A 21,246-nucleotide genomic window follows, 5' to 3' on the forward strand; every position below is an offset into this window, starting at 1 on the left:
TTAGAAAAAGAACGCACCTCAAGGTCGCCTCTATATCAACATCATAAACGCACTGGACTAAACCGTAATAGGGGCCTATAAATTTAAACTCATTTGAAGAAAAAAAAAATTGCTTCAAGATCGACGAAATTTAACAATTTCAAAAGAAATGAAAATATCCGAAAATTAAATCAAATCTTTAAAAGGAATTTAACATTATATCGAATATCAAAAAGAAATAACTGAAATAATTGAATCGTTTATGAAACAAAGAGTTGTACATACTTTATTTACAATATTGTTTTATGTATATATATAATCCAAGTAAATAAGGATTAAACCTAGGAAAAAAACTTACTTTGTTTGCATATTCTATAACTTAGCTCAAAAGAAAATCTAGAAAATCAAGTGATCACATAGTTGCTCGCATAAGATCCAACTGGTGGTGCAAGGTTATAATAAAAAATGAACGGAAAAAATAAGTTTGGCATATTTTTAACATTAGCGTTTTGTCTAATATGTTATAAGGCCGTGTGTGAATTGCGTTAAGTAGTTAACACCGTCTAAAGTTTTTGACACTATTGAGGTGTCACTATTTTTTTGCGGATGGTTTTGTTTTGTTTTTTTTTTTTTATTAAAAAGGAGTATCATGGCAGAAAAGAGGCAGAGAAAATTATTAAACAAAAAGCCATACAGCTGAAATTTTTTTATTCAGCCCAATAGTGTCAAAAATTTTACACGGTGTTAACTATTTAACGCAATTCACACACGGCCTAAGTATAACAGTTAAGTTATCACCAAAAACTATTTATAGTATGTGATGGAACATTGATTTAATATGGTATGAATACGAAAACTTACATAATTTATAAAAATATATGGTAAAATAGTACTTTTTATGGGGATTGTTAATAAGGCCGTGTGTGAATTGCGTTAAATAGTTAACACCGTTTAAAATTTTTCACATTATTGAGGTGAATAAAAAATTTTCAGCTGTTAGAAATTTAATAGGCTCTGGGACTTGGTTAAATTTAGGTTATATTTTTTTCAGCTGTATGGATTATTGTTTAAAATTTTGTCTGCCTTTTTTCTGCCATGATACTACTTAAAAAAAAAAAAAACTAAACAAAACCATCTGCAAAAAAATGTAGCTCAAATTTAACCAGGTCCCAGAGCCCAATAAATTTTTAACAGCTGAAAATTTTTTATTCACCTCAATAGTGTTAGGTCTTAAAATCAAGATTTTGCAGACACTTGATTTTCTAGTCATAAGAAGGAAGTTATGGAATATCCAAACAAAGTTCTTTACAAGACTTTTGACCTGTTAGCATTAATTCCGAAGTTAACCATTCTTTTTGCCAAATATGATTCTACTAAAAATTTAACTCAACTTCAAACATATCAGTGCTAGATTCGGATGAGCTATCATCGCCATTCTCTGCATTTCCTACATCATCACTGTCTCCATTGTTTTGTTCATCGTCCGAAGACGATGAATCAACATCAATCCACTGATCGTCATCGCCGTCATCACCTCTCAAATCAGGAATTTCAAATACTAAAAATTGAAATTTTGAGTATAATGCAAAGATGAATTCATTTTTAAATTGAGACGTACCACGAGCTGATTCGCTATCTGACCCTTCATCCGATTCTGGTTCTTCATCTTCTTCCTGAAATCATTAGTTTAATTAGCTAAGTATATTAAAGTTATTCTTCTGGTACAATTAACCTCTTCTTGCTGCTCGTTTTTTTTCATTCCAACAGCATACAATTTTACAAAAGTTTCTTGTTTTGAATCATAAGCCGGCTGATTCTCTACTAAAGCAATAATGCTTCCATTGCAATTAACGCTCAGATCATATATATGTTTTTTAACATCTACTGTAGTGATGCTTGAATAATCATAGCTGTCCAGGACTTTAAAACTTGTATCATAATTTGTGGTATCGTCAAAATCGACCCGATTGTCTATATCTAAACTGATGCCGTAAAGAACATTCATCGGTGAAAATTTTATAAGGCATTGGTCTAATACAGGAACAGTTTGCAATAAATGAAAAGTCCTCAAATCCCACACTTCTGTGTTGGAAATAATCTAAAAAAAATGTATAATTAATAGAAAATATTTTTTTTTTTTTTAATTTACTTACTTCAAGACCATTGGGGTGAAATGTTCCAGATAGCGTTTGATTTAGTTTGTCAAATTTGTGTATTTCTCTGCCTGATCTTACGTCCCAAAGTACACCATCTAAAAAGTAAGCCCAAACAAATTTAATTTATTTGTTCCATTTTTTTGATTTTGAAAAAAAAGAAACATTTCTTCAAACATTGAGTGTATTTAGAATTTTAGACATTTTGGGTACGAATCAAAGTACAAATTGATTAATATTTTGAAATAGGGGTTTTTTGTTTTACTTGTATACATAAAAGTATTACATAAAACAACTATTTCAGAGGGTTTTCTGAAAAAAAAAAAATACAATTTGTTTTACTTTTACCTAAACCTTCCCGTTTATTTATTATAAGCGTACAAACGAATATTTTAGATGTTATTAAAGATTCAACGACGAGGCACGGCGCGGTGCCTTTGGGCACCATCTACGCTTAAAAATTTTTTTAATGTGTGCGTTCTACCTCTTTTTATAGTTCCATATTTTACTACACGCAGCTGATGGCTCGTGGCCATTGGAATTAGAGAAGGGAAATGTTTAAATGAAAAGAAATAGTTAATTTCAGACACTTTTTTGTAGTTTTGTGCCTTGAACTGAGTTAATTTTTTGAATGTTCCAATTGTTTTTAGGATATGAGAATCGCGCAATTTTTGGGCTTTGTTACAGTAAAATTTACTGCAGCAAAAGCCCTTATTGAAATGGTTCTTAAATTCGAATTCGGGCTATGTTGTTTTGGTCATAGTCAAACTTTCGATGTTTGTATTCCTCTCCATCCCAACCATTCTAATTTTTCGACCTCATTCGAGTCCGTTGTCCTCAGAGGTTTGAGAATTGCCCGGAAATGCCAACAAAGTATGGATAGTGCTGAGCAAGCGGGCAGGGGTGGAAACGGCTAAGGTGATAGTTGTTTGTCACCTTTTTGATTGTCACTTTTGACCATCACCTATTCTTTGCTCTGAGTAAAGTGCCCAATTTTTTTTTTATTTCTTAATAAATATTAAATATTTTATAATTTTTCTCCACAAGAACTAAAATTTTCGCATTATTTTTTAATATAATGAGGTTCGGCGTTGAGGATTGTAATAAAAATAGAAAGTGAAAGTGACACATAAATAGCTGTCACCCACAATCCATAAAAAAAAGGTGATCGTCACTTTGATAATCACCTTACGTGGAGCAAAAGAACTTATTGTGGTGATCAACAATCAACAATCACTTTAGCCGATTCCACCCCAGGATAGAGACTCCCAGGAGCGTTTCATACGTTGAAATGCAGAAGAATTAAAGAAGGAACTCACTCGACAAGAGCAAGAAACACAAACACACACAACACAACGTCTGATCATTTTATTGACGGCCAATTTCTTCACAAAAGTCCGCCATTTTTTCCGCCATTTTGAAAAAAAGGATAAAATTGGTTTTTTTTGACAATAACTCCGTCGAGATACAAGAAGCTTTTTTGTAGCTTTTACCACGTTCTACAATTCATGCATACACATTTTTTGCGTATCATGAACTGTTTTCGAGATATCGATAAAAAAAGTCAAACATTTAGGACATGTCATTTGTTTTTTGACATCTATTTTTTTGGTGATGAATATTGAAAAAATTATAAACATAATATTTGTAGACCCTGTTCAGACCTACAATTTCGTATTTTTATTTTATTTTTTTTGGGCAAAAATTACGACCTCCAGCCGGCCGCAAAGTCGTTTAGTCTGCGCCCACCGCCAAAGCAAGCCGCTCGCTCGTTCGTTTGTAAAAAAAAAAACAATCATTCATGTTTTTTTAAATGTTTATATTATTACATCAGTAACACTATGTAATTATTTATTTAACTAATAATGAGAAGTAATTGGTAATGGTTTTTTTTAACCCAAATTTTGTAAATACCTACAGTATTGATAGACCAGGGTCGATAATTTTTGAAAACAAAAAAAAAACATAGTAGAATGAAACCCATTGGAAAAGGAGGTGAATATGATGAAAATTAAAGGAAAAATAAATTACGGGCGAGCCGAGTTCGGGAAGTGGGTGGGTTGAGTTTTTAATAGTAAAAAATGGTATATCTCGATTTCCGGCAAAACTACAAATCCTATAGAAAAAAATTGTATGGCAAAGTTGTAGGTAATAAAAAGATCTACAGATTTCATGTAACATTGACTAATCTTACGTTTTTTGAGTAATTAAAGTGTAAATTTGAATAAATAGGCCAAAATTGTAAACAATGATAAAATTTTTTTTTTGAATTCAAGCTTTTTTCATTTTTTGAATTTTACTAGAACATGTTCTATAGTATACTAATGTAAAATTATTTTACACCATCAGAAAAAAGACATTTTAAGGAACGAAATGCCCACCGACTTTTTGAAAAAAGCTGATAATTTGACACGTGAATTTTCGATTGAAAATTAGGGTGTTTTTTTGGTATAAAGTCAAAATAAGGTGAACAAATTAATATTTTAAATCAAATAAATTACAGTGTATTTGGGACATTATAAGGTAAGTTCACCAAATTTCGTAGAAAAATTTTTGTTTTTGAAAAAGATAAAAATAAAAAACCAAAAACTCGGTTTTTTGAATTTTTCACATAAATTTTGAGGTTATGTGAAAAAATTGTTGATACAAAAGCTGTAGATCTTTTTATTACCTACAACTTTGCCATACAATTTTTTTCTATATGATTTGTAGTTTTGCCGGAAATCGAGATATACCATTTTTTACCATTCAAAACTCAACCCACCCACTTCCCGAACTCGGCTCGCCCGTAATTTATTTTTCCTTTCATTCTTATCATATCCCCCTCCTCTTCCAATGGGTTTCATTATACTATGATTTTTTTGTACTTTTTAATGTTTGGCATCGGCACTGGTCTATGAGTATATCGGCTTTTTGTATTGAGTGTGCATTTTGCATGCAAACGATAGAACTTTAAAGAGTTTTCAACAAGAACTCAGTTATTTTACATCGTATAACTACCAAATTTGGTATACAATATTGAAACAGTTTTATTTTCACTAAACAGAGTCAATTTGTGGAATATTTTAGTCAAAAACAATTATTTAGTCAAAAGTTTACATAAATATTCGTTTTAAGCTGGGCAAAAAAAAAATGCAAATGTGTAAAAAACAATAAAAAATAATGATTTATTCATATTTTTTGTTTAGATTTTTGATTTTTTAGGTTCATTTTTTGTTAATTAAAACTAATATTTAGTTGGGAACACTTTTTTATAAACAAGGGCGCAAAAAGATCATATCCGTGTAATCGAAAAGTTATAGAAATAATTCGAAATTATTTTTGATTTTATTTTTAAAACAAGTTTGTGATATAAAATATAGGAAGTTTTTGATTATATACACTAGCCCAAAAAATTAAGGGAACAAAAAAATAACGTGATTTTTTTAGTGATTTTCGATAGGCTGTATCTCAGTAATTCTTCTATTCTTCTAGTTTTAGGATTAAATGTTAAAATATTTTCTTTCTAACGAACGGTAAAATAGCTAAATCGTTGGAACTGTTAAAAAACAAAAATTTTCCAATTTTTGTTTGTTTTTACTTTTCCCTTAAGAAAGTGGGAACATTTTTTCTGATTAAATGATTATTATTTTTAGGAAGGCTATTTATTTGGCTTTAAGATTCATTTTGTTTCAAACTTCTACGATTTTTTTTAACTGCAATATCAGTCATCAAACCAAAAACCATACTTTTGACTTTGACTATCAATATCTCAACAACGGATCACTGTACAGAATATTCATGGACACATCCACAACCCACAACTAAAAATTCCCTGGTTGTTCTTACCTATATGTCTCCTATACACAGATACATTTTCAGCTTTTATAAAATAACGGAGGCCTGGCCGTCGTGGGCTCTTGCTTTATAAGAAGAATTCTCGAAAAAGGTTGTTGAAATTAATAAAAAATGTATATGAAAATATCCAGATATTCTTTGTCTATTATACAACCCTATTCTGCTATTCGATTCAGGTGAATCGAAAGATTTCCTTGCTTTGTCACGTCAAATTGGCTTTGAAAAACCTCTTTCTTTCGAAAACAAAGCGTTGCTTCCTTCTATTTTAGAAAAAAAAATGCTCAAGTTTAATTTTAACCCACATTTAAACGCTTCTTATTTTAGACTCTCACGTGAATCGAATAGCAGAATAGGGCCGATATATTGAAGAAACATTTTGAGAATGTGTGATAAAATGCGCCCTTTTTACATTATCAAAACGATTTTTCAGCCTATTTGCTGCATTTTAAAATATAGATATTGCTTTATCTTACCTGACAAAATTAACTCATCTGTTGGACAAAATGTAGCTCGGTTTTTAGTATACTGATTAGCTATTGTTGGTGTAAAAGTTGATATTTTATTTCCTGTTGTGAGATCATAAACAATCGCTGACTGCAATTTAAAAAAAAGTATTAAAATGTTTTCAAGTCTCCAATTCAGATTGACCTACATAAGTTTGTGTTCCCAATATTTTATCTTGATTAACATTGCTAAATTCACAATAAAATTCATCGTGAAATTGCAGTGAGCTGACGAAATCATTTCTTTCTATGTTCCATAGATGAGATCTCCATGAGCAAGATGTTAAAACAAGATTACCTTTTCTATTTGATTGTATACTATCAATAAGATAACTGTGGCACGAAGAAGAGAACAATTCCGTGCCTTCGTTCAACGTGAATGCCTTTGCTTCGCCTTGTTGCGTACCCACAATTATTAGATTGTTTGTTGGAAGAATGTTGCAGCAGGTAAACTGAATGTCATTGTAATCATTCGCTCTTATCGTGCGCCATGAATTAAAATTCGAATGAACATAACGTCGATCTAGTCGAGTTGTATTGAAGCCTGCTTGCGATCTGAACCAACGAGATGTCAAATTAAGATTAGGTCCAAATGCTTTGTTCGGCTGAGGATCTGGGCATTTGTGTGGAGTAAAAAGATCAAATTGTGGGCAAGTAGTCATTGGGTTGTTACACAATGCATGCTGATTTGTCAAATACTCCGTCACAATTGTAGCGATTGTAATAGTAGGTGCAACTGGCTCGTCGGTGGTTGTTGTCTCTGGAACTGATGAAATTTGTTTTTGTAACGACCTCGCTGATGTGGATGATGAACTGGCGTTATTACTGCAAGACGGTCCTGAAGTGTTAACTGCGGTTTGATTTGATTTCTTAACTAATTTTATCGGGGTATTTGATTCTACGATACTGCCATTTAAATTTGTATCATTTGCCACTTCTGCTCCAGCAACTCCATTCATGGCTGTATTAACATCCTGCATTCGACTTCGTAACCGATTACGGGCTGTTATATTTGTTGGCAAAACCTTATAATCAAACGGTGATTGGTGGAAGCTTTTCATTAAGGTTGTCGGTGTTTTTAGGCCGGCTTCTTTTTGTAACATTTGAGCAGATGCAGAAAGTCCTTTTGATTCTAAATGATCATAAATCAATTGGAATAATTGTTGTTCGTTGTACTGAATTTTAGTTTGTGCAACAACATTCGCTTTATGAATATTTGCCAAGGAAGGATCAAGCTGATTGTTTATAGGTTTTTCTTTTCCAGAAACCCTCTCAAGCAGTTCCAAAGCGTACTTTTGGAATATAACATGCTCAGTACGTTTTTCTTGCAGTATTGGATCTCGCATTAAGTGCTGAATCTGTCCATTAGCGAATAATGGTAGTTTACCAACAATCTGTCGCACTCGTTCAGATCGGGCAAGTCCAGCCAGAGCTCTACATGCCATTCCACGTATGCAATCGGCATCGGTAAGAGGGACTTTAATTTGCATTAATTGAAGAAGTATAATTATACCATTATTAGAACAGACAGATTCCCAAACTTTATCAACTAGTTCTTCAGAAATCTTATTGTTTTTTTTCTTTGGGTTTACATAACATTTAATCAACGAAGCAGGTTGAGTCTATCGAAATGTAAAAGCTTATTAGAAACACAAACAGCTAAAAAGACAAATTTACCCTTGTAATAGGTGAACACACACAGTGACATAAAACAGCGAGGGCAGATTTTTGTACATCAGAATCATTAGTAATCTCCCCAACAGCAGCACCCAAAATAGCATGAATACCTGAAGATGACGGGTTATCTGGCAACTCTAGAGTTTCACAAAATGCTAAGAAAACTTTTGGCACAACACAGCAAATAGAGAGCACATCCAAGGCGGATCGCACAGTTTCCGCTCTGAAAATATAATACATGAATTACAAACAAATAAACGCAAGGAGATTTAATTTGTCTTTGTTTAAATATAAAACCATATTTGAAATAAAATAACTGGCCTGTAGAAGACCTATTGCATATTCAAAAATCGAATGCGTTTACATACATAAAAGCAAGAGTCCATGGGAAAAAAGGCTCAAGTCCATTTTTTTGTCCTAGAAGCATTTACTGAGTATTATCTGTTGAATTGTACTTAAAACACGTTTGGAATTTTCTTCTCATACTAGCTAAGCTATATGAGGAATTAAATAAACATTAAAAATTGGTTTGAGTAGACTTATGTAGAAAAAAAGCGAGTTTCGGAGCACAAGGAATAAAACGCGAGTTCTTAGTTGGATGGAAGTTGGAAAAAATGAAAGAAATTTTATTCAATAACAGTTAGGAACTGAAATATTGTAAAATATTGACAACTAAGGAATTCATAAATGTATTTCATAATAGAGTTGCCAGTTATATTAATTTAAAGTTTACAATCTATTACAATAACTTAAGCCCATTTTCTGTCAACTCTTCATATCGCTGCAGCGCTGTGAATATTATTTGCAGCACACTGCCTCAAAAATATAATGTTATATCGTCGCTGTAGTTCTAATATCTCGTAGCCCCGAAAAAGCCGATTTTGGGCTAATGATGCAATTATATTGTTGCAAAAAATCCGGATGTAATAGAAAAGACTCTGTTTGCATAAAATCGATATTTTCAGAGCTTCGTTTAATCATTTGTATTGATCATTTGTATTGATAAAAAAATATTTTTTTTATATTGATATTTTTGTCTTTTTAATTGCTACAAGACATTCGAACCTCATACAAAAATGTCTACTTCTATAGGTATTATGTAAAACATTTTACATTTTAATACATTTTTTTCCCTAGGGGCTTATCAAAAATAAGCTGCCGAAGTAGAAAATAAAATTTTTCAGAGCAGTGTTAACAAATAAAGAAAAATACATACATGTTAAGACTTTGCATCAAGAACTATCATTTGATACAATATTTACAACCGAAGTAGGAATACCCACTTAACCCTTAATAACTCAAGAGCATGTATTTAAAAAATTAACCACCTGGGCCCTATTTCATAAAACTACAAGACTAATCATTATTTGTGAATTCACTTGTAGCTTGTAAATTATCAGCAAATTTCTGTTTCATAAAGAATTCGAATAGACTAATAACTACAAGTATCGTAGACTTGTAACTACAAGCAAATTTACCAGTGTGGCGAATGTTTGTTTCATAAAATAAAAGTATTTCCGCAAAAATTTATTAGTGAAAGACTTGTAAATGCAAGCGAATTTTTTACAAGAGTAAAAAGACTAATAAAGTAAAATATTGTGTTTAATTTTGGGTCATTAACCCTTTGAATTTGCCTTATGGATAAGCTATCAGTAAAATCCATCAGTCAAAATTCTGTTTTGCTATTTTGAATACTAATTTATGCAAAATGTTGATGAAATAAATTAAAAACACATTTTCACTAACTTTTTGGTGTTATATTTTAGTCACAAATTCATTTTATAAAATTTAGGGATGAAATTTCATTTTGCTGAACATTAAAATTTATAAAATGGATTTGTGAATAAAATTTAACACCAAACTCATTGCTTCTTTTTGAAAATATTTGTTAAAATAAGCTTTCAACTTATTTCATCAATATTTTGCTCAAAATAAAAGTTTAAAGCATTCAAAATAGCTAAACAAAATTTTTACTGATGGATTTTACTGATAGCTATAACAGAGCTCTTAGTGATAGAAAAAAGTCTACTAATTTTGTTGACGTGTAATGGAGGACATTAGGTAGTTAAAGTGCAATAACAATGAAATCTTTTTAATTTGTATGATGCAATTGAACCATTTATTTGCAAAACATGATAAGTCCACTTTTTTTCAAAATTCGTTTTTTTGACTAAATTTGTACTCCAGGGATAACCACGTCTGTCTTTAAAATATGAAGTATCTACTCCATCTATATCCGATTTTACAGCTACGCGAAATATTTGTATAGTATCAAAAATAGAATAAGTCCCGGACTTATCATCTTTTGAAAATAAACAATAGCTTCTTTTTGTGTAAATGGTATATTAGATTAATGGCTGAAAATCTAAAGTTTAAAGCTACTTTAAAGTTAAATAATTAGTCCGGACATTGTATATTATTCTCAAATACAATTGTTTGATAGACTGGGGCTAAAAGCAAAATCGCATATCCATTTAAAAACTAATTTAACATCCGTTTATTTTCAAAGTATGATAAGTCCAAAAGCGTTTTTATTTTTTATCTTTTGAGCTATCGCTCCAAAAATTAAAAACAAAACGGTATTTTGTAGCTAGGCAAGAGTTCTACAGAATATATTTTTTATAAATTTTTCTACGCATATCAAAAGAAAATAGAACGTTTTTTTCTTCTCCTGAAAAATTTAAAATCATGGACTTATCATGTTTTGCAAATAAATGATTCAATTAAAGTGGTTGGTACTAAAAACAATCTTCATCATCTAGTGAGAAGACAAATAGTCTTGGCTTTAAAATCTGTATAAAATCATCTCCCTTCAATATACCTACACTTAAGATAGGAGCTTTCCAGTGTAGGTATTTCCGTTTTAAATGATATAAGAGCAACGAATTGAGCTTAAGTTTTCGATATAGCTAGAGGGATTCATCTTGGAGTCTAAGCAAACTCAATTACTTTAAAATACTCCGTTGTTATTGCACTAGAATTTCCATATGCCCTCACTATAAGGACTACAAGACTGGGACATCTCAAACATACCATTTAAAGATCTTTCAAAAAATACCAACACCTAGTTTTATTTATGCAACAATTTGCACTACATTTCAAGTTCATAGCTTCATTAGTTTTTGAGTTACTTTGCACGGCGCGGAAAAATATGCGTTTCCAGAAAAATGCGCTTAAATTTTTCGTTATCTAATGCGTTATATTTGGAGCGCATTAGTTTGGGGACTAGTATTTTCAGATGATATAAAAGATTTTTTTTATTACAAAATGCACACAAAAAACAGTTCAAATTAAATTTAGTTATTTTTCCATAATGATTTATTATTAACCTAGATAAATGTTTAGTTAATTTATGAGTTAAGGCTTTTATGATGGAAGTTGCATTAAGGCTGAGTGGACCACGTAAAAATCGGGTTATCGTTTACAAATCGGTGAATAACTTTTACATTTTTAAAGATAATTGAATGAAATAAATTTTATTATTTAGATAATAAACAAGGCTAAATATCTTCATCCCCACAATTTCCAAATTTGTGCACTTGTAATTAAGAGAGAACAAAACATGATAAAATTTTCGTTGTTTTAGAACGACCTGAAAGACATTGGTTTGTTTCTTAGTTAGACTAAAATTTTTATTTTTTTTATTTCTATTTTGGATTGAGGTTGAATCAAACTACGGAGTAAAACTATTTTGAAAAACTAAAAATGTATTTTTCATAGAAAAAAATTAATCGAAACTGAAGCTATTTTTCCTTATGTTACAATGTTTGAACATGTATAACTTCTGCAATTATTGATAAAGTTCATCGAAATAAAAAGAAATAAGTATCTCAACTCAAATACTAACACATTGATTAGTTTAAGAAATTTATATTAAGTTTTAAGGTCTCAAACAACAAAAAAATATTAAAAAGTCATTTTTTCTTAACTTTTTTTAAAAAAAGTGGTTTAATTTCTTTGTTTTTCAAAGTATGGTTTTGATTTTTATTTTATATAAAAGCTTAGTTTGACTATGGAGTAAAACTATATTTTGTTGGAAAATATTATTTTGTAACCCTCCAATCGCTTTTTAAGTAGTCCCAAAAACAATAAACTGTACTATGAAACCAGAATTTTTAGATTTTTTGTTATATTTTTTTTATTTTTTTTTTCATTATTTTTTCTATCAATATCAAGTTAGAAAATAAGAATTGCTATAATAGTTTTCTTACAATTAATTTTTGAAATAGAGTCTACTTCCCATTTTTTTCCTCAGAAATTCATGGAATGCGTATGTATTGGAATTTGTAGTTCAAACAAATTCCGCTGGCGCTAGTTGTATCTCCCTCTTTATTATCTTCTATTTTGTTTCTACATGATCTCTCGCACTCGGTCTGTCGAGTGGTTGTTTGGTGGTATAAAGAATAAGATGAACTTAGGTATCTGCATTCTACATATTGTTTGTACATAGGTTTTTCCATAAAAAAGGATTGGCGCCAGGCTAAGTGCATGCAAAGTGTTGTTGTATTTTTTTCGCGAAAATGAGAGGATACAGGAAATGGATCTCTCGCACGTTTGCAATGTATGGTATCTGGTGTTGCGTGGTAGGTATATGGAATAGGATAAACGAGTTTTTTTTTGTATTCTTGTTTTTTTTTTTAAACTGGTTTATTTATCTCTTTCATAAATTTATGATGTTGCATGTTAGGTATTCTTCTGAGCAACTGTATGGATATATTTTTTTATATGAAAAAAAAATTTGCAAAGACAGGCAGTCTGTAACGAAAACACAAGTGAATTCGGTTGCGCAAAGCAAAACCGCAATATACACTTGCAAGGCTTGCAACCCTTTTTTTTGCTATTTCCTTGATGCTGATTTGTTTTTTCTACCTAAATAGACTTTAATTTTATGACTTTGGTTCTCTAGAAAGGGAAAGAGAATGCAAATAAAGATACCGAGAGAGAACTGAGTTGAGATGACGTTGAACGTGAGAGATGTATGGCGAAGAAAGGTCACTAATACACACAAACTCATTTACATGAAGTCTGAGTTCGTCATTCGGGGACACCCACTCTTAAAACTATTGTTTGACAAAAATATTTTTTGTTTTTTCAAATAATTTATTTCATCAATGTTTTGATTCAAAAGAAAATCAACAAAACAACACTGATTCATCTTTAAAACTCAATTTTAATTGTTTGTATATTTTTTTGCTCAAGAAACATAGGCTTTTCTATAGCATTATATTTAAACTAAATGTTAAGACCATAATCTAGCCAAACCAATCTTTAAAAATCAAGCTATTAGCTTTTAAAACCGATAGCAAATATTCATTATAATATTTCGTCTCTCGCTGCTGCTACAGGAAGTTCAAATATTTGTTTATTTTCGTTACTCCTAGTTGTAGTTACACTTGTAGTTTTTTGGAAGCAAAATAGTTTTAATTCGCAGAACTACAAATAAATGAAAATTTTTATTAAACAGAAAACTACAACTCCATACTTTATTTGTGCTTGTAACTACAAGTCTACAAGTACAACACAAATAGTTTTATGAAATAGAGCCCTGTAAGCACTTGCCTTTAGTAATTATAAAACGCGTATTTAAAAAAAAAATTAATATTTTCATTATTTAGTCATATATTTCGATTCGTGTAAAACATCTAAGAACTTAAGTATTAACTTTTAATATGTCATAAAACCCTTACACATGAAAAAATGTATAAACTACTTTTATTCGTAGTTCCCATGGGAGAGAACATATTTAATGATTTTTTCGGAACAAAAAACACTTTATAGCCAAACACTGTTCAAAACACTTTCAAGTTTTCATTGAAGTTTAATTAATTAATTATTTTTTCATTGGGCACGTTCAGGAAATATTAGGGACTAGATATTTAGGCAACGTCATTTTCTGAACGGAAATTTGAGAAAATTGACTAAATTAGTTTGGATGTGATGCTATTGTCAAATTTCAAAATTTACTTTAGTATTTTACCGATCGCATGGGGAAGACACCAAATTTCACTTAACTTTAATGAATAAATAATATTAATTATAATTGATAATGCACTTTTTACTCGTTTTTCACACAAATAAATTTAATTTTGCTAAATTAATTCTTTAATTCAAAACAATCTGCTGTCATGTTGACAAAAAAAACTTTCCTAATTTTTTAGGGAAAATTTTCTTGCCTAACTTTCCAGTTAGCTTTCCAATAAAATTACCTAAATTGGAAAGATTTTTTTTGACAGCTGACCAATCAGAGACCGAGAAATTACCTAAATATTTAGTGCCTAACGTTTCTGAACCTGCCCATTCTTCGTTTAATTTTCATTCGAACAGTTTCTAAATTTAAAATAAATTTTCATTTTGTTCTTTAGACTTTTGTTTTATTGAAGCGTAACTCTGATAGAATTTCGTAAGGGTACCTTTTATTGAATTTATCGGACTTACCGCGGATTTTCCCTATTTCCTAAAAAAAAAACACCCTTTCACCTAAAATATTTGTATAAACTGCTTGGGTTCTTGGTTTCTGTTATTAATGAAACATTTTTACCAATTTTCATTGGTGAAGCAATTTGTTCACATTTTTTGTGGAACTAATTCCGAATTTCATCATTTCTTAAAAAAAAATCATTTTACTCAAGATAATTCTGTACACTTTATAGAATCTGAAGTCAGAAAAATTTGATTGGCCGTCGTTTTTGAGATATTACCGTTATAAAATTCTAAAAAAACGTCATTTTGGCTGTTTTCGAGCTTCTGTTTTATGTGGGGTAATTCACTGTATACAAATTTGTAACGGTGATTATAAGAACAGATATTCTTCTTTCAAAAACTGTTTAAATTTTCCCGATATCTCTTTAATTGCTCGAGATATCTTAAGTTTCAGTTAATAAGCTAAAGAGAAACTAAACTTAATCTAAAGTTTAAGTCATTGGTAACAGAATTTTTATATATACTTTTCTGAACGTTTTTGGGTTGCTGAACTCGAACCCGCAATCAGAAAAATTCTATTAACTTCCGTTCTTGAAATATAACCATTATAAAAAACCTTTTTTTTTGCATTTTATAACGTTAATATTTCAAGAACGAAGGCCAAAAGAATTATTCTGATTGTGGATTCGAGTTCAGCACCCAAAAACCTTTAGAAAAGTACATTTTGGTTCTTGTGGCAAAAAAAGTTCAATTTGGTTGGTCAGTGCTGTTTCTGAGTCAAAGACCACTCATTAAATTTTAAATGTCTCGGGCAGTAAAAGAAATATCGGAAATATTAAAACATTTTTTGGAAGAATAAAACCAGTTCTTATAGGCACTGTTATAATTTTTTTTCATAAGGAATTACTCCACATAAAAACATAACCTCGAAAACAGCCAAAATGACGTTTTTCGTTGCAAAATTAGAGTACTTTTTTTCGGCCATACAAAAGTGACACACCCTAGTATACATCTCTCTTATTTTTCTCTTGTTTTCCTACATAGAGGAAGGAATAACTAGAGACGCGACTTCGCTTGGTTTTTCTCTTCCACCCTACAAGCTGCAATGAGAGGAAAAACTCCACAGTGCTTATATGTGGTAGTTTTCCCGTGCATTTTAAGTGGCACCAACACATTAAACTGTGGAGTTGAGCTCAAAACAATTAAAAACAATTTAAGTGCTCAGTAGGAAATAAATTCATAAAAAAATAATATAATAAATTCAAAACACGAACCTTTTTTTTTTTTATTTCTGTACATATTTATTGAAAGGTGGGTGTCTGGAGTGAGCTATTTGAGCTATTCAAGTTCATGTACAAACCAAAATCATGTTTAAATTCAAAATTTGTGAGGACATCTACTGGTGAAAGGAAGGTACTAAACGAATTGTACTTTTCACACGTATTCACAGATAGGAAAACAAGAGAAAAATAAGAGAGATTATCTGAAATTAAATTTGCGGGTGTTTTAGGTAAGGGGGGTACGAGTCGGCTCTCTAGGTATTCCTTCCTCTATGTTTTCCTTTATGTGAATACGTGCGAAAGGTATAATGCGTTTAATACCTTACCCTTGCCACTAGGTGTCCTCACATACAGGTTTGTGCTTAGAATTTAAACATAATTGTGGTTTGTGTATGCACTTGATTGAGCTATCTGAGCTTAAATGCATTGTATATATATTTCTATAGTACTATCAATCCATGAAAATACTTTAGCGACATCTTTTGGTAGAGCTGCACTTCAATTTTCTGCATAAGGTTCAAACATAAAATAAACTAGCGATCCCAGCGGTGGCGACGCAAAATAGAAAATTCTACTTCATGAGAGTACTATCAGAATATATATACAATGTTAAATGGCTCACTCCAGACACCCACCTTTCAATAAACATGTACCTACAGAAATAAAAATAAACGTTCGTGTTTTGAATTTATTATTATTATTTTATGAATTAATTCGTCTCATTGGGCACTTAAGGGCCATTTTTTTCACTCGGAGTTGAACATAACTTGAGAATTTTTATATTATTATATTATGTTCAACTCCGAGTGAAAAAAATGGCCCTAAATTGTTTTGAGAAAAACTCCACAGTTGAATGTGTTGGTGTCATTTAAAATAAACGGGAAAGCTACCACATAGTGGAGTTTTTTCTCTCATTGTAGCTTGTAGGGTCGAAGAGAAAAACCCCCGAAGTGGCGTCTCTAGGTATTCCTTTCTCTATGGACGGCAGATTGACTTGTTTGTGGGTTTTGTTGGAGTTGGTATGAATACACTGGTCAACAAAATTTGACTTTTTTTGCCACAACCCTTCAAGCAAACAGGTCCGACCTCGGTCCGAATACGCTCCGCCTGAGGCGGAGCTGAGTCCGACTTCGGATCAGAAACTGGTCCGAAGGCGGCTCAAATTAGTATGGAAATTATAATCACCGCGAAGTCGATTGCATATGTATTGGTGTGGTGAAAATCTCCATTCCGAGAAAATGGAGCCGAAGGCGGACCTGAGCCGGAGCAGCGAAAACCTACCAGAAAGAGAAATAAGAAAGGGATGACATTTCGCATTTGCGACCAAAAAAAGAACAAGATTTATTTTTTTTTCACTGAAACTGTTTTATTTTTTATTTTATTTTGGCAAACGAAATTTTCACAATAAATACAATATAAAATACAATACATTTTTTTTCATTTTATTTCATTTGATGCTGCTGCTGTTGTTGGTGTTTTTTTAGATACCCAATCGCATGTTTCACCTTCTAGATTTTTCTTCATCATTAGAGATTACATCTACAAGACAAGAAGAAACAACATTTTAACCCAAACACTTTGAGCGATATATAAAACATACCTTTTTTGTTTTCCATATTGTTTATAATTTAATAAAATTGTTTATAATTAATAAACTAAAATTATACAAACAACGACACGAGACACGACGCGACCAAACACTTCAACAAAAAATAACAAAATGACGCTTTGGCTCTTGTTGGCTATGTCTGTCTACTTTTTTTTTCCTTTTCTCAGTTTTCACCACGATTCTCTTAGACTTTGTGTTCATACATAAAAAGTTGCAAGTGTGTGAGTGCAACCCGGCTTTTCTCGGTCGGAGGTCGGACTGTCTTTTCTGGACTCCGTTTTCTTGCTTGAAGGGAAGAACCAGAATATACTTTTCTAGTAGTTTTTGGGGTGCTGAATCCGAATCTGAAGTCAAAAAAATTTGATTGGCCTCCGTTTTTGAAATATTATAAATTGCTAAAAAAAACGTAATTTTGGCTGTTTTCGATATTCTGTTTTTATGTGGGGTAATTTATTATAAACAAATTTGTAACGGTGATATAAGAACAGATATTCTTCTTTCAAAAACTGTTTAAATTTTACCGATACCTCTTTTATTGCTCAAGATATCTTAAGTTTCAGCCAAAGAGAAACTAAACTTCATCTAAAAATTAAGTCACTGGTCACAGAATTTTTGCCCAAGAACCAAAATATACTTTTCTGAAGGTTTCTGGGTAACTGAACTCGAATCCGCAATCAGAAAAATTATATTAGCCTCCGTTCTTGAAATATAACCGTTATAAAAAAAACCTTTTTTTGCATTTTATAACGGTAATATTTCAAGAACTAAGGCTGATAAAATTTTTCTGATTGTGGATTCGAGCTCAGCAACCCAAAAACCTTCAGAAAAGTATATTTTGGTTCTTGTGGCAAAAAAAGTTTAATTTGGTTGGCCAGTGTTGTTTCTGATTCTAAGACCGCTGCTTACATTTTAAATATCTCGGACAGTAAAAGAAATATCGGAAAGATCTAAACATTTTTTGAAAGAATAAAACCAGTTCTTATAGCCACCGTTACAAATTTAATCATAATGAATTACCCCACATAAAAACATAACCTCGTAAGCAGCCAAAATGACGTTTTTGACATTTTCTAACGGTAATATTTAAAAAAGGAGGCCAATAACAATTTTCTGACTTCAGATTCGAATTTAGCACATCAAAAACTACTAGAAAATTATATTTTGGTTGTTGTGGCAAAAACCTTGTTGACCAGTGATATTAAAAAATACTTTTCAATTATGTGGCTTATGCTGGTATACATTACATATATAAAAAAGTTTTCTATATTTTTGACATTAGTTATAAAATATACAAACAAAGATAGAAACCAAATTAGCCCTATTAGGGTCAATATCATGGAGGTGGTAAATTTGATGTCCAGGCATTTTTTTAATCAAAGTAACATTTATTTAAAGCTTTTTTCTCATTTACCAATTAAAATAGTTGGCACGCATCTAAGAATATATTTGTTTCGGTTAGAAAAAATTCCATTTATACCCAAAAAACAACGTTCCCGGACATGTCCATAACTCAAAAACTGAAAATCAAATGGCTTAAAATCAAATAAAAGTTAATTATTTTTGAGTATTTCTTTTCTTAACACTACATATACACAATATTCTTTATTAATTGGTACATCTCTTACAAAAAAAAATAAGTTTTGTTATTTTTTATACATTGATAAAAGTTGTCCCAAGAGAAATGACGCATAATACCACCATTTATTAATGTATCAATATTTTAATCATCTAACGTACAAAAGGCAAGCAGTTTTTAAAGTTAATTTTATATAGATTTATCATTCCACACCTTTTTTTTATAGATAAATATATAAAATGTATGTTAGAAACTAGTTTTAGTTTCATTTTTAAGTACCGTACATCAATTAACCGTTAGCTAGATTGAAATTTAAATTTGTTGGTTATATTATGATCAAAAATCGAGGCCACTACAATATAATCTCAAAAATATTGTTTTACCATTGAATAATAATTACAAATAGAAGTGGAAACCCAGGGAAACTTCCGCTGTAAAATCACCGTCTCTAGTATTGTGCGTTGAATTAAAAAAGCAAATCCAACAATCCAAAAGCAAATCCAACTATCCAAAAGCAAATCCAGCAACCCAAAATCAAAACATAAACAGCTTATATTTACACTGTGCAAGTCGAAATTCTTGACAGGCGTGCGAATAACTGTTTCGCCATATTTCAGACCCGAGAAATCCATCGGCATCATTAGTTTTTCGATTTATCGGTACGACTTCGAACAAAATTTTTTTTGAAAGTTTTTTCAATTATTTTGAGAATTTTCCACTGTTTTTAGTCATTTTTCAATCAAAAACATTTTTTATATTGCTAATAATTCTGCTCAAACGTTATTTGCTACTAGTAGAAAGACATCGTAAACAATTTTGAACAATTTATTTGAAAGTTTAGTGGTTTTTTTTGAAAAAAAAATTTAAAAAAAATCGAAATTTTTAACATTGTTATCGTTTTTTCGCTGTTTTTGTTCTCTTTTGCACAAATACATAGTATGTTTTCCATTAAAAATTAATTTAACTGTTAATTTAGTGTTGGTTAAACTTTGACATACTATCGATAACAAAAAAATATCGAGTATATCGATACTTCACAAAACTATCGATAGTTTCAATACTTCCAAATTATTTTACCACAAGGCTACCGATATTATAGTATGTCAAAGTTTAACCAACACTAAATTAACAGTTAAATTAATTTTTAATGGAAAACATGCTATGTATTTGTGCAAAAGAGAACAAAAACAGCGAAAAAACGCTGTTTAAAAAAAATTCAAAAAAAATCACTAAACTTTCAAATAAATTGTTCAAAATTGTATACAATGTAGCAAATAACGTTTTAGCAGAATTATTAGCATTATAAACATTGTTTTTGATTGAAAAATTACTAAAAACAGTGGAAAAATCTCAAAATAATTGAAAAAACTTTAAAAAAAAAAATTTGTTTGAAGTCGTACCGATAAATTGAAAAACTAATGATGCCAATGGATTTCTCGGGTCCGAAATAGGGCGAAACTTGCACAGTGTTTGGCCCAGCTGGGCCAACGTATTTTTAAAAGTTTTTTTTTTTAAACAAATAAATAATTAAAATTAACATTCGCTCCAACCTAGTGGAATCGGATAATATAGCGGGGACATCGAAAGGTGCCCCAGCTACAGCAGTAATCAAGCCAACGGCAATAAAGCCAACGGCAACAACAGCCGATATGGGAGGGCACAAGAGGAGACACATCTTTGCGAAGCCGAATCTGCCAAACAGGCCGAAGCGTCGCGTCGTTCCCAAAACCCTTCAGCTGAGCTGCCTGCTGAAGGGGGGGAGACGGCGCGTACAGCGAAAACCGAAGCGGCAGCAAAAATACAAGAACAGTTGAACAATTCACCAGTGGAAGAGGAATTCAATTATATGTCCGAGGGGGGAGAAGGGCATTATACAACGGGTGACAGCAACAATCTCGCTGATCATTCATCACCAGAGCCGTCATCAGACGAAGATGAAGAGGAGGAGCAGATCCTCCCAACAAAAATCAGCGAGTTTGAGAGGAAAATGGACAGGGCCGTCTTTAACTAACCTGGGGCCCTTGGACACACAAGAATTTGGGGCCCTTTTGGAAAGTAAAATAAGTACAATGGTTGGCTTAAAGGCAATGGTTATGGTTAAAAAGGGGTGCCAATATATCGTTTCATATAAAGTAAAGGGGGTGCCAATAATAGTACATCGAGAGATCAATCGTTGCCACTGCCAATAATTGTACCATGTATCCGTTATAAG

General features: G+C 31.3%; 1 protein-coding gene across 4 annotated transcripts in view; it reads right to left on the bottom strand.

Moving 5' to 3' along the window:
* Positions 1-227: 227 nt before the first annotated feature.
* The window catches only part of LOC129906884 (protein mahjong), a 254,365-nt gene continuing 233,346 nt past the window's right edge, over positions 228-21,246 (bottom strand). For all 4 annotated transcript variants that reach the window (XM_055982850.1, XM_055982847.1, XM_055982849.1 and 1 more), the window contains 7 exons: positions 8,150-8,372; positions 6,622-8,094; positions 6,443-6,563; positions 2,133-2,230; positions 1,712-2,077; positions 1,598-1,652; positions 228-1,537 (listed from right to left, as the gene is read on the bottom strand). In XM_055982850.1, coding sequence (XP_055838825.1) covers positions 1,353-1,537; positions 1,598-1,652; positions 1,712-2,077; positions 2,133-2,230; positions 6,443-6,563; positions 6,622-8,094; positions 8,150-8,372 — 2,521 coding nt within the window. In that variant the 3' untranslated portion in view covers positions 228-1,352. The remainder of the gene's footprint in view (positions 1,538-1,597; positions 1,653-1,711; positions 2,078-2,132; positions 2,231-6,442; positions 6,564-6,621; positions 8,095-8,149; positions 8,373-21,246) is intronic.

This window comes from Episyrphus balteatus, chromosome 1 (genome assembly GCF_945859705.1).
Source record: "Episyrphus balteatus chromosome 1, idEpiBalt1.1, whole genome shotgun sequence".
NCBI classification, from domain to species: Eukaryota; Metazoa; Arthropoda; class Insecta; order Diptera; family Syrphidae; genus Episyrphus; species Episyrphus balteatus.